This window comes from Erythrolamprus reginae, chromosome 2, assembly GCF_031021105.1.
Source record: "Erythrolamprus reginae isolate rEryReg1 chromosome 2, rEryReg1.hap1, whole genome shotgun sequence".
Lineage (NCBI taxonomy): Eukaryota > Metazoa > Chordata > Lepidosauria > Squamata > Dipsadidae > Erythrolamprus > Erythrolamprus reginae.
Window position 1 is genome coordinate 125,407,093 of NC_091951.1, and position 24,918 is coordinate 125,432,010.

Genomic DNA, 24,918 nt, shown 5'->3' on the forward strand with positions numbered 1-24,918 from the left:
AGGAATTTCCAGCAGTATGGCTAATTCTGATACAGTAGATGCATTCCCCAGACGATGATGAGAGGACCACTCAACATAGGAGCTGGTCTTGCAAGCATGTTCCCTTGGACAATGAGTCCTGCCATTTTTTTGGCAGTTTCTGCCAAAACATTTATATAACAACAAAAATGTAAGGTAATGTTAAATCCAACAAAAGAAGAAAAGAAGAAAAAAGAGAAGAAAAACATCTATTAATTTTTCCCTCTTCCACAGGCCATCTTTTAAAACAGAAGTTTCTATTTCATACTTTTGGGATGGGCCACGTGTGATTCTCCAAAGATTTGTTTAGGTGCGACATTGGCCAGTCCTCATAATTCATTTAAATGGCTAGAGTGATGTAATGAAAGGGAACAAACCTGGATGTCACTTGATTAGATATATGGGGCTCAAACTTATTTTGAGGCCTTTGTGACAAAAAGAATCAACCCATATTTTTCGGACTATAAGACACACCAGTGTGTAAGACGCACCAAGATTTCAAAGAGGTAAATAAGAAAAAAAGGGGGGGGTTGTCCTCCTCAGGAGTACAGTACTCTGCAAGCCTCCCAAACCTTCTGTGCACACCATTTTTGTGAAAAACGGGCCCATTTTTCACAAAAATGGGACGCAGGGGTGGGCTTGGCTGTATTCGGTGTATAAGATGCACAGACATTTCAACCGTCTTTGGGGTGGGGTGCGTCTTATACACTGAAAAGTACGGTAATAGAAAAGGGGAGAGAGTTAACTATGAATACCTGTACAGAGAACAAAACACTGAACTGAAAGGCTTTTTAAGGCCTCCTTAATTTAGATTACACCATGTCTTTATAATTTAGAACATGTTATTGAATCAACAAAGTACAGAGCCATCGAGAAAGAGAATGCAAAATATCCAATCTCATTTTCAGTTATTCTATCAAATCAATCTTACTACAAGTGTGAGAAAAGTGACAAATTTATACATTCTCCCACAGTTTAATATCAGCTCTACAAAGAATTTTTAAAAAATCATTTGTAGCTCTTCGATAAATTTATTTTAGAATTATAGATTTGGCTGGTATATGTGGCTTATTTCATTTACCCACGCTGCACTGTACTCAGCCATTGTAATTTATAGACCATGGTTTATTGGTCAATGGCTTATTATGGCTTGGGGCTACTTCTTCTGTCCTGATTATGTATGTATGTACATATGTAGGTACTTACTTGCTTACTTACTTACTTACTTATTAGATTTCTATGCCACCCTTCTCCTGAGGCTCAGGGCAGCTTACAATATACTAGAAATCTACATAAAGTAGCTTGACAAGTGGCAGTCCTAACTTTAATTTAATTTAATTCAATTTATTCGACTTCTATGCTGCTCAGTTTCAAAGGACTCAGGGCTGCTTACAACAATTCAAGCAATACAGTGATACAATAATAAAAAAGAAGTCAAATATTAATAATAATTACTTTTTTAAAAAAAAACTACAATTACAATATGATATGGAGTGGGGCATTTCCAAAACTATCATGGGAACCCCTACATTTAATTCATTTAAAACATTTCTACAGGTTTATATAAAATGTTACGGACTATTACACAAACAGATAACATTTATGTAGGTATGATAAAGGAAAGCTGTCCATCTCTAACACATCCAGTGAAAGGCAAGGCACACTCTCCATGATGGAACTGCTGAGACTGATCGGAAGTTCTGTTGATTTGGCATCTTAAACCCATCATACTTATCTTGCACTCCAGAAGAGAATCTTCTTTTATATTTGCTACAGTACCTTATCCGCATCTTCCAACTGAGCACACCCATCTCCCTCCCCTTCTTCCACTCCGGGTTTCTCGTCCCCTACCTTCGGATCCCCCGCTTGTCCGACACCCCCCCCATATCCCGTCCACCACTTTCCTGCGCTCACCTTGTACACCTTGCCGAAGGCGCCGTCGCCCAGCTCCCCGACGATCTCCCACACGTCGTTGGGATCCAAATCCCGGCGCACGTGCTCGTACTCTCTGGATCGCCGCTTCTCAAAGTTCGAGAGGCGCAAGATGCGCCGGAAATTAGCGAAGGCCATGGCAGAGCCCCGAGTCGAGCTTAGAGCGTCTCACCATCGACGTGCGTCAAAGAGAAACAAAACGTGGTGGCGAGAGAAACGACTCCGGAGAAGGCAAAATAATAATAATTAAAAAACAAAACAAAACCAACAACAACCCGGCCAGGCTGGAAGGGGGCTAATCTTTATCGAAGCCTCAACGGCAGAAGGAGAACCGCCGAGCCAATTCCGCCCGGTCTGTGCTTTTTCCACACGTGGGGGTTTTCGGCTGAAGAGAAAGCGCCGAGGATGCTTCTCCGTCGGTTCCTCCGCCAAACGTAGGACGTCCCCCCTCGCCCGGGCTCTGTCAGGGCAGAGGAAATGGCTCCAGCTGCAACCGGCGTGGCAGAGGGGCCAAAGGACCCAGCCGTCCAGACAGGCGAGCCCTTAAAAGACTTTGGGAAGCGACGCTTCACCTGCTAAGTCGGACGGGAGCCAACACCTCCGGCCTCTCCGGCCGGCCCCGCCTCTCTCCTCCGCCGGGACACCTTCCAGTGCCTGAGGCTCCGCCCCAGCACGCGTTCAGACGAGCTACTCCTGCTCTCTCTCTCTCTCTCCCCCCCCCCGCGGGTCGCGTCAGAGCGGGGTGAGCCCGCCCCGGGTCTTCCTGTGCGGCCCCGCCTTTCCGCGACCCCCCTTCCAATGCCGTGGCCCATTCCGTCTCCTCTTCTTCCACCTCCTCAGGAAATGCAGTGGTGGGGATTTGGGAGACTTTGCCATTTCTTCAGCCGCCGGCCTGGTTAAAGTTTGGCGGGACGACGCTGTAGTCAGAATGAAGGGGGACGGGCCCAATATACCCCGGGTAGCCTCTTCCGCCTCCTTCCCAACGCTGAGGAATCCGGGGGAAGGATTTGAAGGTCCTAATATTATTAAAGAGCCCGGTGCTTTTGCCCTTGGGAGCCTTCGAAGAAAGGGTGGGTGGGTGTTGGTGGAATTAACCATGGCCTTGAATGTGAGTTTCTGAAAATTGTCAGGCTGCGTTGGGGTGAGTAAGACGCCGTTTCCTGAATTGCTCCGAGAAAACAATGGTTGTCTAGGACAGCCAAAGTGCTTTAAATAACAGGTTGGAAATGCCTGTCAGTAAGAAAGACTATTTTGAAAAGAGGAGTAGGTGCTCTCCAGTGCCTTATAAACAGATGGTGATGTTGGTCCATCGTGTTCGAAGAGGACCTTGATACCTCATCACCTCGAGGTTTGACTATTGTAATGCTCTCTACATGGGGCTACCTTTGAAAAGTGTTCGGAAACTTCAGATCGTGCAGAATGCAGCTGCGAGAGCAATCATGGGCTTTCCTAAGTATGCTCATGTTACTCCAACACTCCGCAGTCTGCATTGGTTGCCGATCAGTTTCTGGTCACATTTCAAAGTGTTGGTTATGATCTATAAAGCCCTTCATGGCACCAGACCAGGATATCTGCAAGACCGCCTTCTGCCGCATCAATCCCAGCGGCCGGTTAGGTCCCACAGAGTTGGTCTTCTCCGGGTCCCGTTGACTAAACAATGTCGTCTGGCGGGACCCAGGGGAAGAGCCTTCTCTGTGGTGGCTCCAACCCTCTGGAACCAACTCCCCCCAGAGATTAGGACTACCCCCACCCTCCTTGCCTTTCGTAAACTCCTTAAAACCTACCTCTGCCATCAGGCTTGGGGGAACAGGCATCCCCCCCTTGCCTATGTAGTTTTGTGCATGATATGACTCTGTGTATGTATTTTATATATTGGGGTTTTTTCTTTTTAGACTTTTTAATGTTAAATTGTTATTTTAGATTTTAATTATTAGATTTGTTACCATGTATTGTTTTTATCACTGTTGTGAGCCGCTCCAAGTCTGCGGAGATGGGCGGCATACAAATCTAATAAATAATAATAATGATAATAATAATCTAATGGGTTGTGGGCTCTACGCGATGTGCCCTCAGGGGGCTGGTAAGGCCTATACAGGCACAAAATGTTCTACTACATGTTGGGCAGACATGTGTGGGCACCATTGTCACAACATTTGGCTTTGCGGAGTGCTCGCTTCTCATCTACTCTGAATGTTCTTCTGGCCTCAGATGTCTGGCAGCCTTGGTGGATCAGCATGGGCCATGTTGGTCGATCTCGTGCCAGGGTTTCCCAGGAGGTGGTGTCAATATCAAGAGACTTGAAGGAGACTTTCAACATTTCTTTATATCGCTTCCTTGGCCCCCCCATACAATCGCTTTCTTTCAGACAGCTCACCATAGAGGAGCTGTTTCGGGATGCGATCATCTGGCATCCTAGCAACATGGCCTGCCCAGCGTGTCTGGGCTTTCATCAGCAGGATTGGAATTGATGGCAGGCCTGGTGTGGAGAGGACCTCAGTGTCAGGCACCTTATCTGGCCACCGGATCCTCAGATTCTATGGAGGTAGGTCATGTGGAAGTGGTTCAATTGCCTAGCATCTCTCCTATATACAGTCCACGTCTAACTGGCATATAACAGGGTAGTTAGCACTACTGCTCAGTAGACTTTGAGCTTTGTAGCAAGGCTTATTCCATGACGGTTCCACACGTTGGTCATTAGTCTGCCAAATGCAGAGCTTGCCTTGGCGATTCTGCAGTTGACCTCAGTGTCAATTGTCACTGCACAAGAGAGGGTGCTGCCAATAAACTAGATTTAGCAAGTTATACAAACCTACCTTGTGGTCTAGTTTTGTGTGGCCAAGGCAGGAAATGGAATCAAGCAAAGCCAGAATAAACTTCAGCATGAGTAGTGCATGATATTGACAATGTAGCAGGTTACACAGAGCTAGTTCAGAATTGTTTAAGCAGACATGGTTCATCCATGAAGCTAAGTTATGATTTAGCTTGCTGCCTATTTGTATTAGGGCAATGTGTGACTACCGGTAGTCCTCGACTTACGGCCACAATTGAGCCCAAAATTCCTGTTCCTGAGTCATTCATTAAGCAAATTTTGTCCCACTTTACGACCTTCCTTGCCACAGTTGTTAAGTGAATCACTGCAGGTCTTAAGTTAATGGCATGGTTGTTAAGTGAATCTACCTTCCCCATTGGCTTTGCTTGTCAGAAGGTCACCAAAGGGGGTCACATGACCCCAGGACACGGCAGCCGTATGACTCAGTTGTCAAGCTTCTGAATTTTTATCACAAGACTGGGGATGTTGCAATGGTCGTAAGTATGAAAAATGGTCATAAATTACTTTGAATAGTCATTAAACTGTTGTAAGTTGAGGACTACCTGTACTTTATTGGAAGCATGCTGCACTTTAAGCTTTTCAATTTTGCAATAGAATTGTAACAAGAAGTGGGATAACTTCTGTTAATTGGCCATTGCTATGTTGACAAAACTGTAACAAGGCTGGATTTTATGTAGGTTGCTAACTATTAGCAATGCCCCATCTTCCCCCTCACTCACATAAGGGAGGCTAGCAGTAGATATAGTCTAAGGCAATGTTTCCCAACCTTGGCAACTTGAAGATATTTGGACTTCAACTCCCAGAATTCGAATTCTGGGAGTTGAAGTCCAAATATCTTCAAGTTGCCAAGATTGAGAAACACTGGTCTAAGAGAGTATATGATCTGAGAGGGTCCTGTATTTGGAGCAGACCGTGTCTTCAACATGTCATCAAAGTGCCAAAGCTCATAAGATCTTCATGTTCTTTCATGAATATTAACATCTTGTGAGTTTTGATCCTCTGGTTTTACTATATGAGATGCCTGTCTTGTTGAAAACTATCCCCCACTCCCTCCCAAAAAATTCTGTTTTGTCTTTCTGTCTGAATTTGGCAAAATCTTGGACAAGAAAAGTCAAATTTGGTTGTCTCACAAGATGTTTAAAGAATATTTTTAATTTCATTTTTAATCTTGCATCCAAGTTTAACCATTGAAATGTTTTAGTTATTTTTTTTAAAAAAAAATGTTGAAAAATATAATGTAGTGGAGACATCTAGAGGAACTATGTGGAACTTCAGAGCGTGCTTATGAAGCAAATATGGTAGATCAGTGGTTCCCAAACGTTTTCAGTCAATTGCCCCCTTGGTGCTACAAATTCACCCTTAGTATTCCTCACCCCCAAACCGTTCAGGTGGGCTCTTGACTTGGTGGGCAGGTGACCAGGTGGGCGTGGCCAACTTACTTGTAAAATGTGGTGAAACTCAGTTAACAAGACTCTTGCTTATCAACCAAAATGTTGAGCTCAATTGTGGTCCTAAGTCTAACTTTCTCTCTCTCTCTCTCTCTCTCACTCTTCCTCTTTCTTTCTCTCTTTCTCTTTCTTTCTTTCTCTCTCTCTCTCTCTCTTTATTTCTCTTTCTTCCTCCATTTTTTCTTTCTCTCTCTCTCTTTCTTTCTCTCTCTCTTTTTCTTTTTCTTTCTCTTTCTCTCTTTTTCTTTTTCTCTCTCTCTTTCTTTCTTTCTTTCTCTCTCATTCTTTCTTCCTCTTTCTTTCTTTCTCTTTCTCTTTCTTCCTCTCTGTTTCTTTCTTTCTCTCTCTCTTTCTTTATTTCACTTTCTTCCTTTCTTTCTCTCTTTCTTTCTCTCTCTCTCTTTCTCTTTCTTTCTCTTTCTCTCTTTTTCTTTCTCTCTCTCTCTTTCTTTCTTTCTCTTTCTTCCACTTTCTTTCTTTCTCTCTCTCTCTCTTTCTTTCTTTCTAAATGGAAGGTGGCCTTTTCTGCAGCAGCAGCAACATCCTTCTTTGGATTGCCCTGCAAAGGGAGCACTCTGCCTTTGCAGAAATGGGGCGGGCGCATGCCCATCAGCTCTTCTCAGCATCTGCATTTCCACTAAGCCTTGGTTGTCCACCCACTGGCCAGGCCAGGCTGGACACTGACCTCAGAAGGCAAGCAGACATGGGGGACTGCTGGGAAGGCCGCATGGAAGGGCCCCATGGTAGGGCAGGGAAGGGAGTAGGGAACGGAATAGGCTGCTAATCCCCTTCCCCACCATTCTGACGTGCTTTCCTGCCTTCCACATGGCCACGGGGACACCGGGAAGGTCCTGTGGAAGGCAGGAAACCATTTATTTATTTATTCATTCATTCATTCATTCATTCATTCATTCATTCATTCATTCATTCATTCATTTGTATGCCGCCCATCTCCGTAGACATGTGGGGACTGAAGGCCAGGGAGAGTAAGGAAGGCAGGCTGGGACAGTGGGGGAACTAGAGGCAGCCAGGTAGGTTGCAACTTCTCAGGCTTCGCAGATCAGGAGTGCAGCGCTTCAGGCAGGCAAGCTGCAGAGCAGAGAGTGGATGAGGCAGGGCGAGTGGGCAGTGATCGGGGGACCCGGGGGCACAAGACCCACAAACGATCCCCAGGGACTGTGTGAACTACGCAAGCCTGGGGATTGGGAGGGGGGCACCCACGCTAGGCCAAAACCGTTAATGCTTACCTTTTTGAGTGAGCAGCTGTCAGCAAAGTGAGGAGCTGGCTAGGTTAGATGTTGGTGAGGTGAAGCGTTGGCAAAGCGAGTGCACCTGTGGCAAAGGATGATCACAGTGAACTTATTTAGGCCGGGGGTGGGGTGGGCCAGAAGCACCGAGTGGTGGGAAAAGCATGGTGGGAAAAGTGGCGAGGGGGCGACTGGATGGACTTGGGCGGCGTGGGTGCGGGGACAGGACTGGTTTCATCGGTGTGGCCAGCCAGCTGTCACTATCAGTATGGCGAACCACCTGCCATCCCCTCTTGCTTCTTACTGCCTCCCTACGACATCCCACTGCCCCCCAAGGGGTGGTACCACTGCAGTAGATGAAAAACAGGAGAATACCGACAAAAATCTTGTAACATCCTAATTATCATTTTTATTGTACAATAGTATAATAGAAAAATAGCAAGACTTATGGTGGAATTTTAATTGTAAATGTACTTACCTTTCAGCAATAAAAGTTTGTAAACTGGACCGAATATACATATGAATGTTAGAAAAAGGTGGAGAATGGCATGTCTGGAATTCTTGCCAGTTGGGAAATACTGAGAATTGAAGTCCACACCTCTTAAAGTTGCCAAGTTTGAAATATATTGGTTTAGCAGAATGGAAATGCTAAGTCTCTCAAGGTCCTCAAGATATTCTCAGCTCCAAACTTACCTGCCTTTTTTTTTCTGGTCAAGAGACTGACTTCCAAACCCCATCCCATTTATCCTTAGAATGCCAATAGGGTCTACAGTGATCCCCCGGTTATTGCGTCCCCGACCATTGCGAATGGGCTACATCGCGATTTTTCAACCCGGAAGTAAAAACACCATCTGCGCATGTGCGCCCTTTTTTCCTATGGCCACACATGCGTAGATGGTGTTCCCCGCCGGGCAGATCAGCTGCTGGGCGGCTTCCCTGGGTCTTTCCCCTCTTGCTGGCGGGAGGGCGAGAAGCCCCCCCCAGCACCCGCTCGCCCTCCGTTCGCCCGCCCTTCGCCCGGCCACCCGCCATTTGCTCGCTGCTCGCCCGGCCACCCGGGTTCGTTTGGCTTCGGGACTCAGTTGGGAAGCGGCACGGGTGTTTTAAAAGGTCTCCGCCGGCATGGGGGGCTTCTTAGCACCCCCCCAAACCCGGGTCGGGGGTTCGGGGGGGTAGGAAGCCCCCCATGCCGGCGGAGACCTTTTAAAACACCCGTGCCGCTTCCCAGCTGAGTCCTCAAGCCAAGCGCAGAAGTTAGCCTTGAATCCCTTTGAATCCCGCCGCTTCTGCTGGATACGGGCGATGGGGGGGCGAGCTGCCACACCCCTGGCTTCCGCACCGCTCGTCCCACCCACCGCCCGTATCCAGCAGAAGCTGCTGGATTCAAAGTGCTGGGGTGGGGGGCTGTCGGGACTCCCCCCCCACCCCAGCACTTTGAATCCCGCCGCTTCTGTTGGATACGGGCGATGAGGGGGCGAGCTGCCACAGCCCCTGGCTTCCTCACCGCTCGTCCCACCCACCGCCCGTATCCAGCAGAAGCTGCTGGATTCAAAGTGATTCAGGGAACAGAATGGAGCCTTCCGCGGCGGGGCTGGTAGGAGGGGAGCCGAGGGGATAACCGAGCCCAGCCCCGTGGCATTCGCCTTCCTCCCGCCTGCAGCCGAGTGATCGTGGGCTCCTTCGCAACCTCAGAGAGCTTCCTGGTTTTCATGAGCTTTCATGCCCAGGAAGCTCTCCGAGGTTGCGAAGGAGCCCAGGATCACTCGGCTGCGGGTGGCAGGAAAGCGAATGTCACGGGGCTGGGCTCGGCTCCCCCCTTATCAGCCCCGCCACGGAACGCTCCATTCTGTTCCCTGCCGGCCCGATTGAGCGGCCGGCGGTCTCCATTCAGGGAACAGAATGGAGCCTTCCGCGGTGGGGCTGGTAGGAGGGGAGCCGAGGACGGAACCGAGCCCAGCCCCGTGGCATTCGCCTTCCTCCCGCCTGCAGCCGAGTGATCGTGGGCTCCTTCGCAACCTCAGAGAGCTTCCTGGTTTTCGTGAGCTTTCATGCCCAGGAAGCTCTCCGAGGTTGCGAAGGAGCCCAGGATCACTCGGCTGCGGGCGGCAGGAAAGCGAATGTCACGGGGCTGGGCGCTAGCTCTCGCCGCTTTCGAGCTGAGTCCTGAAGCGAATTCGCTTCAGGACTCATCTCGAAAGCCCGCTAGCGAGGAGCCGAAGATTGGGGGCGGCGCGGCTGTTTTAAAACGTCGCCGCCGGCATGGGGGGCTTGCCAGCACCCCCCGGACCCCCAACCCGGGTTTGTGGGGCTGCTAGGAAGCCCCCCATGCCGGCGGCGACATTTTAAAACAGCCGCGCCGCCCCCAATCTTCGGCTCCTCGCTAGCGCTGCGGAAGTTAAAAACACCATCTGCACATGCGCAGATGGTGTTTTTACTTCCGCAGCGCTACTTCGCGAAAACCCGCTCGTTGCGGGGGGTCCTGGAACGGAACCCTCGCAACGAGCGGGGGATCACTGTATATCATAATAATGAGACTTAGATGCCTTGTTTATATATAGTTGATGGTATTGACAATTTGTAGAGGGATGCCTTTGGTCTTTTTGAAGAATTGTTTAAATGTTACATGGAGAAGGGAGTGTAGTAGGCACCAATAAAGTGTCTTCAATACTAGTGCAATAGTGCCTACTGCTCTTATAGGGAAACTAAAAGAATTGGAATGATGTTTGATCTAGCAGATAATTTAAAATAGGTAATTAAGCACAAGACAGAAATGTTTCTTATCCATTCTATTCTCTGGATGCAAAACTTTTATAGAACAGCACAAAGAACAAATCGTGTTCTAATTCCAGGATGGAATTCTGGGATTGTAGTGTTGCCATCACCATAGTCAATTCCAGAATTCCAAAAACAAACACAATTCTTCTATGGCAAGATGAAGCTGAAGCCAAAAAGCTTCCTTCATTTTCTGTGCTTAGATAAAATATATTGCTTATTATCTGTCAGAAATGCCAGAGCTCTGGCAACTTACTTTAATCTACTTGATGTTCATAAGAAGAACACTTTGAATAGTAAGTAGGATATGGAAGCTGAAGAAAAGTCTATAAAAATGAAATATAGGATTATCATCACTGTATGTTGAAGATCTTTAGCTATTGGGGTTTTCTTTTCAACTTCATTGAAATGAGAAAACAAAATACACTTCATTGAATATCTTCAGACTTTGAAGTCAAATGATGCTGCTATGTTGAACAGTTCAACATACTTGTAGGTTAACTATCAAAGATGAGCCCAAGTAGATTGCATTACATGCTTTTCTTGTTAGTGTTTTCTACTAACTTTTTCTCATTTGTCCCAGTAGCTGTATTTCCTAGACACACTCGACTGTGGCTAAATCAGCCATGCTTTACGCATCTCAGGGATCACAGTGGATTACTGTTACATATTAAGGTGTAAACTAACTACACAAGCTAAATTTGCACAACTTACCAGGTTAAATATGGCTGGCTATGCCGAGGTTCATATATCATGCAAACATAGCTCCTATCTCAATTTAGCAGTTCAAAATTGATCTAATTTTGACAATTCTGTGGCAAAAATAAGGAGACTGATCAGGAATCGGGAGAGATTATGTTCTTAGCAGTCATCTGATTATTGAGGCCACTTGGGGGTTTATCTGTATCTTTAGGTTCACCCGAATTGGAGTGCAAATGGATATACATTGTTCCCTCGATTTCCGCGGGGGATGCATTCCAAGACCGTCCGCGAAAGTCGAATTTCCGCGAAGTAGAGATGCGGAAGTAAATACACCATTTTTGGCTATGGACAGTATCACAAGCCTTCCCTTAACACTTTAAACCCCTAAATTACCATTTCCCATTCCCTTAACAACCATTTACTCACCATTATTACTGGTACTTACCATTGAATAAGACACAGTGATCCTGATATTTATAAACATAATTATTTATTAACAATAATTATTTTTTTGTTATTTATTTGCAAAAATTATTAGTTTGGCGATGACATATGATGTCATTGGGTGGGAAAAACTGTGGTATAGGGAAAAAACCGTGAAAATTGAGGGAACACTGTAGAGCCTTTTTGGGACTGCTGAAAGGATTGTGTTGTAGACATGAGATAAGTGGTGTCCAGAATGTCCAGAATGTCAAACTTGCTGTCTTTAAGACTTGTGGACTTCAACTCCCAGAATTTCTCAGCCAGCTTTGCTCTCGGAGTTGAAGTCCACAAGTCTTAAAGTTGCCAAGGTTGGAGACTTCTCGATCTAGAACGTGCCAGATTAGGAGTGCTGCATTGGGCTATCTCAAGTAGAGCAAAGGACAGACTGTTTCCAAATTTAGGAAAACTGGTTTTCATACCTCTTTCCAGGAATATATGCCTCTTCATTTGATTTAAGGCAGCATAATTTTTTGATTCTGTGACACCAGCATGCAACTTATTTTAGGTTGCAGTTAGAGCTTGGAATGTACATATATTCAATTATATAATTTAAATAAACTTTTTCAGTAACACGTGGAAAATGTCTTTGATATATTGTTTTGAGATACTGACATCCACTCTTATTTGGTCTGCTGTTAATCAGTGGCTGGGTTCAAATATTTAACTAAGCCAAACTATATTGTTAGTTTTTCACTATTCTTGTGGGAAACATAATATCACTTATTTAATAGGGTCATTCTTTGTCAAGTGGACCAGGTGTCCCCACTCGATCACCTTCAATCTCAGTGAAACTTTGCACATATATTCCTTATGGTATAAAACTGAGGTGTGCAAAATTTAGGTCCATATCCTAAAATTTTGCACACCTCAGTTTTATACCATAAGGAATATATGTGCAAAGTTTCACTGAAATTAAAGGTGGTTGAGTGGGAACCCCTGGTCCACTTAACAAAGAATGACCCTTATGTATAAATCCAATCAATATTAACTGCTGTATTACAAGGTGGAATATATTAAAATTATCAGTTTTGGTAACAAAAATTAAGATGGCTACTATAAGATATAAACAATTTTTGTACCTTTTAGATTTATGCAGCCCACATTTGGATGTTTCAAAATGTACAATACAGTAATACCTCATGATACGAACTTAATTGGTGCAAGGAGGAGGTTCGTATGACGAAAGGTTCGTAAGATGAAACATTGTTTCCCATAGGAAACAATGTAAAGTCAATTAATCCATGCAACCAAAACCCCCCCGCAAAAAAACGGCTTTCGGCGACTGCTGGGAAGCCGCGCGGCTGTTTTAAAAGGTGACAGCCGGCCTGGGGGGCTTCCCAGCACCCCCCCGAACCCGGGTTTGGGGTTTGGGGGGGGGCTGGGAAGCCCCCCAGGCCGGCTGCGACCTTTTAAAACAGCCGCGCCGCTTCCCAGCTGTCTCCTGAAGCTGAACGCCAAAGCCGAACTTCCGCGTTCGGCTTCGGGAGACAGCTGGGAAGCGGCGCAGCTGTTTTAAAAGGTGACAGCCGGGCTGGGGGGCTTCCCAGCAACCTCCCGAACCGAACCCGGGGTTCAGAAAAATTTTGCCTCTTCTTACGAACTTTGTTCGAGTTACGAACCGGCTGTCACCTTTTAAAACAGCCGCGCGGCTTCCCAGCAGTCTCCGAACGCCGGTTCGTAACTCGAAAAAAGTTCGTAAGAAGAGGCAAAATTTTTCTGAACCCCGGGTTCGTATCACGAGTTGTTCGTAAGACGAGGGGTTCGTATCTTGAGGTACCACTGTATACTATTTCTAACAGTTATTGACTACAGTAGATCCTTTGCACACCCAATGCTTAAAACCACATTGTTTTTCAGATCTGCAGTTCTACTACTTCCTTCATCATGTAACTAATCTACGCAGATCTCAGATCATGCTGGTCTTTGATTTACTGGATTGGAATGGCAATGGGGAGATCGGCTTTGACGAATTCTACATGTTGGTGTGCATCATAATGGCACATGAAGTAAGTTAGTTAGATTGCTGAAGGTGACTGAAGAAACTTATAGATTTGCAGTGAATTCATCATGTAATCTATTTTTCACTTATATAGCAGAACTTCTAAAGACGTTTTGGAGTGCTAAATAAGTGAAGAAAAATCTGTTTTGCAAGCGTTTTCCATTCTGTAAATCAGTGTTTCCCAACCTTTTTTGAGCCGCGGCACATTATTCATATTTTCAAAATCCTGGGGAACACTGAACGGGGGGACGGGGGGTGCGCGGGGGGGCTAAATAAAAGTTTGGACAAAAAAAAAATCTCTTCCTCAATTTCACTCTATTTCTCCCTCCCTCTTTCTCTCTCTTCCTTCCTTCCCTTCTTTCTCTCTCCATCCCTCTTTCTTTCTTCCTCTTTTTTGCTCTCTTTCTCTCTCCCTCCTTCCTTCCCTCTATGTCTTTCTCTCCCCCTTGCTCTCTCTCTGCCTCTCTTGCTATCTCTCTTTCATTCTCTTTCTTTCGCTCTCTTTCTGTCTCTCTTGCTATGTCTCTTTCTCTCTCTCTCTTGCTATCTCTTTGTCTCTCTCTCTCTTGCTATCTCTTTCTTTCTTTTTTTCTCTCTTGCTATGTCTCTTTCTCCCTCTCTCTGTCTCCCTCCCTCTTTCCTTTCTATCTCTTTTCTTTCTATCTCTCCCTCCCTCTTTCCTTTCTATCTCTCCCTCCCTCTTTCCTTTCTATCTTTCTCTCCGTCCCTCAGCGGGGGCAAAGAAGAAGGAAGGCAGGCTGCAGAGGGCACCGAGGACAAGAGCGCTCGCTCGCTCCCTCGCCGTCTGACTTCCCTCCCTCGCTGCTGAAGGGACGAGCGCGGGCATGCTGCAAGAAGGTTTTTTTTGCTTTTTTTTTACTTCCCCAGCCTCACGGGAGAGAGTGAGAGAGAGAAAGAGCAGCGCCCTGTCGGTTCCGAGCGCAGCCAGGGAAAGCGGCCTCGAGCCGAGTGCGAACTGCGGGATGCGGCAAAGGACTCCTTGTCAAACAAAAAAGGGTGGGGGTGGCAAAGGCAAAGCCTGGGAGGCGGGGAAGGGAAGAGCGGGAGACCCCCAGACAGAACGGCTGAGGGGAAGGAAAGATGGAAGGAGGGAGGGATTGAGAAGCGAAGCCAGGGAGGGCTGAGAGAAAAGGGGAGCGGCGCGTGCGAGAGAGGGGCGGGGCGTGCATTCCCGAAATGGATGGAGAAAGCCCTCTCTCGCAGCAAAAGCGCTCCCAGCCAGGGGGCTGCGAGAGAGGGCTGGGAGCGCTTTCGTCCCGAGGAGCTGAATCTGCAGCCGCAGCCGCCGCGAGAAAAGTCGCGCCCCAAGGCAGGGGGCGGCGGCGGAGGAGAGGGGGCAGATCGGGCGGGGAGCTTGGCGGCACACCTGCGCAGCACACCAGTTGGGAAACGCTGCTGTAAATGGATGGACAAATCTGAGTCCAATTGTTCACACAAGCTGATTTCTCATTTCTGATTTTCCCAGTGAAAAGGCTTACATATCTTTACAGAGTGTTTACCTGTTCCTTCCTGGCTGCATCTTCTATGGGAATCAATTGATTAGAAGCAACATTTATTTATTTATTTTTATTTATTTATTCTTTTGTCCAATACACAATACATATGGAAGAGAATAGACATGAAATAATATATATACAGATAATATGTAAAATAGAACAGAAAATATATGAAAGGAAGAAAATATATATGATATATGAGATAAAGGAAAGACAATTGGACAGGGGACGAAAGGCACACTAGTGCACTTATGTACGCCCCTTACTGGCCTCTTAGGAACCTGGAGAGGTCAATCGTGGATAGACGGAGAAATTTTGGGGGTTAGGGGTTGACACTATTGAGTCCGGTAATGAGTTCCACGCTTCGACAACTCGATTGTTAAAGTCATATTTTTTACAATCAAGTTTGGAACGGTTAATATTAAGTTTGAATCTGTTGCGTGCTCTTGTGTTGTTGCGGTTGAAGCTGGAGTAGTCGTTGACCGGTAGGACATTGCAGCATATGATCTTGTGGGCAATACTTAAATCGTGTTTTAGGCGCCGTAGTTCTAAGCTTTCTAGACCCAGGATTGTTAGTCTATTTTCGTAGGGTATTCTGTTTCGAGTGGAGGAGTGAAGAGCTCTTCTGGTGAAATATCTTTGGATGTTTTCAAGAGTGTTGATGTCCGAGATGTGGTATGGTTTCCAGACAGATGAGCTGTATTCGAGAATGGGTCGGGCAAAAGTTTTGTAGGCTCTTGTGAGTAGTGTGAGATTGCCGGAGCAGAAGCTACGTAGGATCAGGTTAACAACTCTAGAAGCCTTTTTGGCGATATTGTTGCAGTGAGCTTTGGCACTTAGACATGTTTAGTCATATCATTTAGGTCAGAATCCTTGGCAGATTTCCCCCTGATAATCTAATGGATCAAAAAATAATAACCTGCATTTTCTTTTTTCTTTAATTTTTAAAAAATTTATTTACAAATATACAAAACATAAAAGTTGATCAAAACAGAAAACAATTAAGTCTTAGCATGGTATTACAATTGGTGAACATAGAAATTTATAGAGAAAAAAAAGAGGGGTGAGAAAGATGGGAATAGAAAAAAGAGGGGAAAGGGTGAAGAGAACAAAGGAAATAGAGAAAATAAAGAAAGTAAAAGGGTTGACGAATATCCAGGCAAGCTGTATTGAAAACGGGAACCAATTCCTAATTTATTAGCTCATTCCCTAGTATCAAGTTAGCCGTCTTGAGTATTTAAATGCTAGCGTTGAATTAATCTAAATATAGAGATTATAAGATTTAGTAGTGAATATTCTGTCAATATATATCTAAAGTCTCTTATCACTATAGCAAAAAAATATGAGAAAACTATATATCGGATTTGTATCTGGTCGAGTTTGTAACCCTCATTTCAATTATGTAACGTGGTGGTCTCTTTTTTTCTCTAACCAACTGTAGAAAGGATCCCAACAATTATTAAATGAGGACGTTGTTTCATTTCTAACTAGTATAGTTAATTTTGTCATCTCTGCACAGTATTTAATTTTTTTTATTATTGCGTCTTTCGGAGGTATATCCTCATTTTTCCACCACTGTACAAAGGTTAGTCTGGCTGCTGTAACTAAATGGACAATTACCGGTAGATGTACAGTGGTACCTCGAGATACGAGTTTAATTCGTTCCGGACCTGGGCTCTTAAGTCGAGCAGCTCTTATCTCGAACGACTTTTCCCCATAGGAATTAATGTAAATAATTTTAATTGGTTCCAGCCCTCAAAAAACTCACAAAGTTAGTCTAAATTATGCAGAAAGACATGTTTTTAATGAAGAAATGTACATGTACATATAAATGAATAATGAAGTTTCTTTCACTTAACTTGTAAACTTTCTTAAACTTTTAAATTTACATATGTTCAACTTCTCTGCCACCCAATCCTGTAGGACAGAGGTCCCCAACCCTTTTTGCACCAGGGACCGGCTTTAAGCGATCAAGAGAGGAATGGGTGAATGAATGGACGGAGGGTGGGAAGGAAGGAAGGAAAGAGGGAAGGGACAGGAACAGAGGAAGGAAGCAAGGAAACTTATGAAAGGGGAGAGTAAGAGAGGAATGAGTGAAGGGAGGGAGGGAAGAAGGTGGGAAGGAGAAAGAAAAGAAGAAATAGAGGAAGGGAAGGTAAAAGAGAGAAAGAAAAAGAGAAAGAAAGAAAGAAAGAAAGAAAGAAAGGGGGAAGGGACAGGAACAGAGGAAGGAAGCAAGGAAACTTATGAAAGGGGAGAGTAAGAGAGGAATGAGTGAAGGGAGGGAGGGAGGGAAGAAGGTGGGAAGGAGAAAGAAAAGAAGAAATAGAGGAAGGGAAGGTAAAAGAGAGAAAGAAAAAGAGCAAGAAAGAAAGCTGCAAGCACCCCCCCCGAGCCCCCCAGGCCGGCTGCAACCTTTTAAAACACGCGCGCCGCTTCGCAGCTGTCTCCTGAAGCCGAACGCGGAAGTTAGCGTTTGGCTTCAGGAGACAGCTCCTTGGCGCTTGTATCTCGAATTTGGGCTTGTAAGTAGAACAAAAATATCTCTCCCCTCCCAGCTCTTATCTCGAGTTGCTCTTAAGTAGAGCAGCTCTTATGTCGGGGTTCCACTGTATTTGGGTTTTAGGCAAATTTTGTCTAAGAATACCTAGAAGGAAACATTCAGGGTTTTTTTCAATTTTCAAATTTAATATTTCATCGATCCAGAGTCCAATTATATTCCAGTACTTCTGGGCTGTATTTTCTAATTCTGGCTTCTTATAATAGACTAGGTCAGGAACTGGTATAAATAAACCATGATAAGAGCTGCTACAATTTGTGTATCTGGCTCCTGCAGACAGAAAGAAAGAGCAACTGAGATTGATGAGTCAACATTGCATCTTTTCAAAGTCAGAATTACCCAAAATTGCAATTTATACAATGTGTGAACTATGCCTGAATTGTATTTAGCTGAACTAGTAGCAATTTTATTTTCAAATGCTAGAGTGGAATAAGGAAGATTTTTCTTCAGCTGAAGAGACCATCCGTGATCCCTTACCGCTAAAAAGCAAACCTCACATATTTGTGCAAGTCATGGTTTGTGGAGCTACAAATAAATTTCAGTCTTGCATTCTTCTCCTGTGACTAGTACCTATTCATACCCTAACTTTAAAAAGCATATATTATTCAGAAAACCAAACCTTTTGGGCACTAGGATTGGTTATTCTCCTCCTGGAAGAGGCAGAGAGGGAACAAAGAGGTGGGGATGGGAGTTAGGAGGAAAGCATGGCTCTTAGGACAGGTGAGTATTCAGAAACTAGGAGAAGGAAAAGGAAAAGATCAGGCTGGCCGTTCCCACCAGCTGGTTGCAAAAGCCCAGTGCCAGCCCCAACCTCTGGCTTCTGAAGAGCAGCCCAGTTCAGCCTGCCCTGCGGGTTTGCACTCCAAGTCATCTCTGCACTCCAAGTCATCTCTGGTTGCACCAGGAAAGACATCTGGTCCGGCATGAAAAGACAGTGGGGCAGCCCTGAGCACCCAACAGATCACGAAAGTGGCGGGGAAGGAGTGGCCGGGAGGGCATGTGAGCTGTGGCTGCTTGCTGGAGTTGGCATGCTGTTGCAGATGAAAGGCCTGCAGCACGGAGCAGCTCACCCTGCACAGTGTTGTCCAAGGGGAGCTGCCGAGATGCTGCGCTGCTCTCGAAATACCTTTGCCCACTCCCAGCCCTCACACCATGTCCTTGGATGATCTCACCCAATGGTTTCATGAAGATATTAAATAGCATGGGGGAGAAGACCGACCCGAGGCACCCCGCAAGGGAGAGACTTAGAGGTCGACCTCTGATCTGACTACGACCAACCGGAAAGGTAGGAGAACCACCATAAAACGGTGCCTCCCACTCCCAATCCCTTCAGCCGGCGCAGGATACCATGTAGATAACATTGCATGAGGTTTAATCTTGTTCACATGCAAATTTAGAAGCATTTCAAGTTGTTGTTTTTTCCAGATGCCTATCAGTAATGTTTAGCTTTAATGTTTGAAGAGACTATAACAATAGCTCTTACTGCTGTTCTTGCCTTTTTGTCTTTGACCAGAACCATCTTGAAAAACAGTTCATTTATCGTCATTCTCACGCCGTTTTTGAGTTGCTGGACATTGATGGGGGCCATACAGTTGCTCCAGCGGAGTTCCAGGCCACACGCTTCCTTTTCAATATTAGAAAGACTGAGCTGAGTCAGATATTCAAGGACTTTGACATCTCAGGGGATGAGGTAATCAAAAATAATGAACACAGGAGACATGTTCCTCCTTCCCAGCTGTGTCATCCCAGTATGTTTTGTTAGCCAGAAGCAAGCCCACCTAATGGTGTAACTGTGTTGCCCACCAAAAACGTATGTCCTCCTGGTATGCTAGTCCCTCTGCTACCTTTAAAGATCAGGATAAACCAGTGTGTGTTTTAACCAGGATGTTGGAAAAATAAGTTTATTTTGTAGCAAGCATGATTTATTTTGGGATAATTTTTGGCTTGTTATTTCATGTTCAAAATCTTGCTACTTTTGACTTGCATTTCTGTGAATAGTTCCACACTTTATTTATATACAAATACGAAATGTTCAAATTGGTGCAATGCAAGGACTCAGTCATTTTAAGAAGGCATTATGTCCTTTCTAATCTGTCATCCATGTGTAAAATGATTTAAGTTCATGTGAATATTATGCAGCATCTTGGTAACCGTGGTCTCTCTTCTTGCATCAACATGGCAGCATCCACTTTCTTATCCTCACATTTCAATGTACTTAATTTAGATCAGAAGCTCTGAATTGCTTCTTGTGTAAGAATTACTTACTTACTTGCAAATTCTGTAAATTCACGAGAAATTCTATTTGACTCTTTGTTAAGATTTTTGTAAGCACCAAATTTCCAAATTAGGTTCTGGTCATGACCAAATCGGGTTGCGACCAAAGTTATGAAACAAATTATGGTTGTGACCAGAGGTTCTACTGTACTTCTGAATATAGAATGGTGAAGAGAGACTATTCTCCTTTGTTAAAGGACTGTTCTATTCAGACTTCTGAGATTTAGTTTGAAGAGTACTAATAGACAAAGGAGGAAAAGTGAAGCAGGATGCTGTCTGAAGAATGACAAATACCTCCTGGGGATTACAGTGGTACCTTGGTATTCATCGTTACTTTGTTCCGGGAGACATGACGGGTATCAAAAACAGTACTAAACAATTTCCCCCCACAAGGAATAATGTAGTGAGTCATAAGTCAGCTGATACTGACAAGTTATAACTTGTGTGTTGAGCACCAAACAAACAATGAGTACCAGGACAAAATTTTCAGGTTAAAATGCATTCAGTACCAAATTCGATGAATTTCAAAGAAGTTGATTACCAGGGTGTCCCTGTAAATATCTGTCAATATTGTTGTCAATATTCCACTAAAATACTATTATGTTTCCTCCATTAGCAATTGAACTACAAGGAGTTTAGAATGTTTACGATCTTCTGCATTGATAGACAACAGAGAAAAGCAAAAGATAAACTGAAAAGAGAGATGGCCAAAGCTGCAGCTGAAGCAGAAGACGGTTATGGTGAATTTGTCAGATATAAACAAGATTAATCTAACAGCTCTCCAAGGTTCAGCTATTTAAACCAAAAGGACGGTAATAAGAAAACCCTGCAACGTGTTCAAAACAATGACAAGATACTAGTGAGCACCAAAAAGATGGTGTGCTGTGTTATGGAAACATTCAATATCTTTTAAAGAATAAACTTATTTAAAGTATAACCTATTTTTCAAAAAATAAAAAAGGCTGAGAATCAAGAAACCACTGATCACTTATTCGGACCAATTGGGTGCTTATTAGAAAAATGGAAGAATTGCAAGGATACATTTCAAAAGAGCAGGATAAGATTTGTTTGTTTGTTTGTTTATTTATTTAATTTGACTTCTATGTCGCCCAATCCCGAAGCACTCAGATGGGACCCCTTGATCTAGAATGGACAGGTGAGGTGACTAGGAAAGTCCAGAGCTCTAGGCTAGTTTGAGAAATCAAAAACACCCCCCTCCTGCCTCTCTTTTTCTTTACTTAACATGGCTGACCTGGGAGAGGAAGCCTCATCCCAACTAGCCTGCTACTTCAGGCTAGTTGCTTCAGGCCAAAACTAATACCTTTTAATGCCTTTCCCCCCAACTAATTCATTGCCTGATCTTCCACATCTACAAATATACATTTGCAAGCAGAGGTGGAATTCACTTACTTTCCCTACTGTTTCGCAAATATGAGCTCTTTCGCTCGCTTTGCTTACAGGCACTCCTTCCGCAGAAATGCTTTGATTGTGGGGATGGCTTGCACGTGGTTTCAAAACATGCCTAAATAGGACAGCATAGCGTTGGGACAAGAGGAACAGGCCCACCCGCAGGTCACCATTACTGGTTTGTCCGAGCTGGCTGAATACCACCTCTGTTTGCAGAACTTTGGCCGGGTTGGCAGTGGACTTGAATCTACCGTAGCTCGGCGGATCCTCTGGGTTAGCACAGGAGTTCATGGCCACCATGACAGCCATGGACCTGACCCAAGTAGTTCAGGGTCCGACTCACAAGGGGGGGCACACACCCGACATGATATCTTTCTCGGAGCAATTGAGTGATGGTCTGAGACTAAGGGGCTTACATATTCTGCCTTTGTCATGGTCAGAACAATATCTCCTGCGGCTTGAATTCAAGGCTTCAATCCTCCCCCGCAGGGAGGCGGAACCAAGTAGGTGGTTCCACCCCAGATGCCTAATGGACCCAGAGGGCGCTTGGGGTTTTACCAGATGCACTTATCCACAGTTCAGCAGAGTAGCTTGCTGTGGTCTGGAACAAGACTGCAGCGGGGGCTCTTGACCAGATTGCACCGTTGCGACCTCTCTGTGGCACTAGACCCTGGAGAGCTCCTTGGTTTACCAAGGAACTCCGGGTGTTGAAACACCAAAAGAGACATCTAGAGAAGCGGTGGAGGAAAAGTAAATCTGAGTCTGTTCGAACACTTGTAAGAGCTCATATTAAGACTTACAAAGTGGCGCTCAAGGCGGCAAGATGTGCGTATCATGCTGCCTTGACTGCATCAGTGGAATTAGAGAGCTTTATTTACCACCGACCTGGCATTGAGTAGCAGCAGCCTGAGCCCAGGGCCAGAATTACGCTCATCACCAGTGCCCAGGGTTGAGCTCGCGGAGCTGGAACAAGGGATCGTTATTAAGCAGCCTGTAACGGCTATGCTCACATCTCGTCAACACTCCGTGGCTTACATTGGTTGCCGATCAGTTTCTGGTCACAATTCAAAGTGTTGGCAATGACCTATAAAGCCCTACATGGCATTGGACCAGAATACCTATGGGACCGCCTTCTGCCGCACGAATCCCAGCGGCCAATTAGGTCCCACAGAGTTGGCCTTGTCCGGGTCCCGTCGACTAAAGAATGCCGTCTGGAGGGACCTGGGGGTAGCCTTTTCTGTGACGGCCCTGGCCCTCTGGAATCAACTTCCCCCGGAGATTCAAATTGCCCCCACCCTCATTTCCTTCTGCAAGATGTTAAAGACCCATCTATGCTGCCAGGCATGGAGGGGACTAACCCTCGCCCCCCCCCCCATCTTTCTGACTCTAGCATTTGATAATGGTGTGTTTGTGTAGAATTGAATGTCTTTTAGTAATTATGGGTTTTAAAATTAGTTTTAATATTGGATTTGTATCGTATTGTATTTTGTTGCTGTTGTGAGCCGCTCTGAGTCCTCAGAGAGGGGCGGCATACAAATCTTATAAATTATTATTATTAATAATACTTTTCTTTAACTTCATTTAGATCAGTGCTTGTCAAATAGTGGGGTTGGCCCACTTGGGGGGCACGGAGCAATACCAAGGGGGGGTTGCATGTGACCCCAGGGAATATGCGTGATCCTTCTCAATTGATTCCCCTAACCGAAAACAGGCTCCACTGAGTTCTGTGGAACTTACTCCCAGGTATGTGGGTAGTGCAGCCTTCCCCAGCCAATAGTTTGCTTGCAGCTTATAAGGAAAATAATAAATATTAACACTAAAATTCCATTGGGGCCCAGATTGGAGAGTTGGGGGGGGCACAACATTTTTACTTCTTCCTGGGGAGGGGAGCGTTACAGAAAATAATTGAGAAGCACTGATTTAGATTGACAGCATGTCTAAAAAGAGCAGATTGTGGCCTATTACAAATATCCAGGGTACATAAATAGATTCTGGGCACATCGCATAAGGAAAGTACTCCAATAGATATTCCTTTCCTTCTATAGCAATACCTTATATAGCAATAAACCAATATGTCCAAGAGTCATATGAAAACTATAAACTTTTCAAACATGAATAGTTTCAAAGGAAGTTTTTTTAATTGCAAAAGAACTTTCCCATTTCTTTAGAATAAAGTGTATTGAACAACACTGCTCCAAAAAATAAAGGGAGCATTTAAACACAACAATATAACTCCAAGTAAATCAAACTTCTGTGAAATCAAACTGTCCACTTAGGAAGCGACACTGATTGACAATCAATTCCACATACTGTTGTGCACATTCAACTTTGTACAGAACAAAGTATTCAATGAGAATATTTCATTTATTCAGATCTAGGATGTGTTATTTGAGTGTTTCTTTTATATTTTTGAGCAGTATATATTTCATTCAGGGGAAGAATGTCAGGGTCAGCCTGAATTTCTATCATAGTATAGAAGCTTCATCCTGAATGTTTGCATTGAGATATCTAACATATTTCTAAAACATTAGAAATTCACCTACATTTTGATTTGTATGCATGCTGGCAGCTGCTGTGGCTTCTTGGCACATTTTTATGTAAAGTAATACAGTTGAATTTTTTTTTTCTTCCAAAGATGGGGACATATCCAAGAAATGCCTGCTATCACTTTTTGAACTCTTATTACTTTTTCATATGTGTGAATTTTAAGAGGTATTTCACAAACACCATGAAAACAAAACGCAAAAAACATCAGAAATAGGTTTATGATCCATTAAAAAAAGGTAGATTTTGGAAGATGATAATTGAAAAGTGGAAGAAAGGAACAGTCAACAAGCAAAATAGAAATCTTAAGGTAGATGTAAATGTATTAGGCATTCATGGGCATAAGTCTATTCAAATTAGCAATGACTAAAAATGAACAATGGTTGTGGGACCTTTCTGACCAATATCTTCCCACTCATATACTTACTACTTTCGAGTAGAAGCTAAAAATGACATAAGGTAGTAATGATACTAGGTAACCAGTACTTTGAATGCTCTAAACAGAGTTAGAATTTTCAATTAGGCATAGCAGTGTATTGCTATAATAATATATACAAGGGCATTTGCTGACCTACTGATTCCTGGCAAGGCAGGAGAGAAACAACCGTTCAATAATTTAGCTCTAAGTTAAGAGAGAAAGAACACAATTTGTATTTTAAAACAAGACACATAATAAAGCTGTATTAGCTTTATTGCTTAGCCTTCCCCATAATAATTAAAAGGCGTTTTTCTTTTTAACACATAGCATTCTATAATATACATTCCTACCTTTTTGAAATCAAAAAGTTTCATTTATACTTTTCATTTCACTGTTCAAAAAGAACTATAAGCGCTCAGAGATCTAAGCATAGAGATGTCTGAACATGAGCCAGTACTATTGACATGACAAAGATACAGCATGAATATAAGCCGTGGCTTAAGATAATGTGCTGTATCTTCAGAGAAAACAGGAATTTATTCTTGAGCTAATACAAAAAAAAAAAACTCTTAAAAAAGGTTCATACAACCCATGCATAAAGTTATTTTTTTTAATTTTATAACGTTACAGGAAGAAAAGGTGTCACATCACTGTAATTCTTCTTTCTTTTTAGCCACTGAAATTGTGTACTGCATTACTAACCATCTGTAGAACATGAATGCTTCTTAGATACATGGCACACAACACAGAGTGTACAAAAAAGGATA

General features: G+C 44.2%; 2 protein-coding genes across 6 annotated transcripts in view; one reads left to right on the top strand and one right to left on the bottom strand.

Moving 5' to 3' along the window:
* Positions 1-2,669, bottom strand: part of STK10 (serine/threonine kinase 10) — an 89,748-nt gene extending 87,079 nt beyond the window's left edge. Inside the window, exon 1 of the mRNA XM_070739411.1 lies at positions 1,933-2,669. Coding sequence (XP_070595512.1) covers positions 1,933-2,088 — 156 coding nt within the window. The 5' untranslated portion in view covers positions 2,089-2,669. The remainder of the gene's footprint in view (positions 1-1,932) is intronic.
* On the top strand, positions 2,442-20,759 carry EFCAB9 (EF-hand calcium binding domain 9). 5 transcript variants are annotated; one of them, XM_070739412.1, is made up of 5 exons: positions 2,873-2,963; positions 4,316-4,492; positions 13,290-13,438; positions 19,022-19,198; positions 20,399-20,759. In XM_070739412.1, exons 2-5 carry the CDS (start codon positions 4,345-4,347, stop codon positions 20,549-20,551), a joined length of 627 nt encoding a protein of 208 aa, XP_070595513.1. In that variant the 5' UTR covers positions 2,873-2,963; positions 4,316-4,344; the 3' UTR covers positions 20,552-20,759. The 5 variants fall into 5 exon arrangements, with proteins under 5 accessions (XP_070595516.1, XP_070595517.1, XP_070595513.1 ...); XM_070739414.1 differs by lacking the exon at positions 2,873-2,963 and adding an exon at positions 3,059-3,091; XM_070739415.1 differs by lacking the exon at positions 4,316-4,492 and having other exon boundaries at positions 2,442-3,020.
* The last annotated feature ends 4,159 nt before the right edge of the window (positions 20,760-24,918 follow it).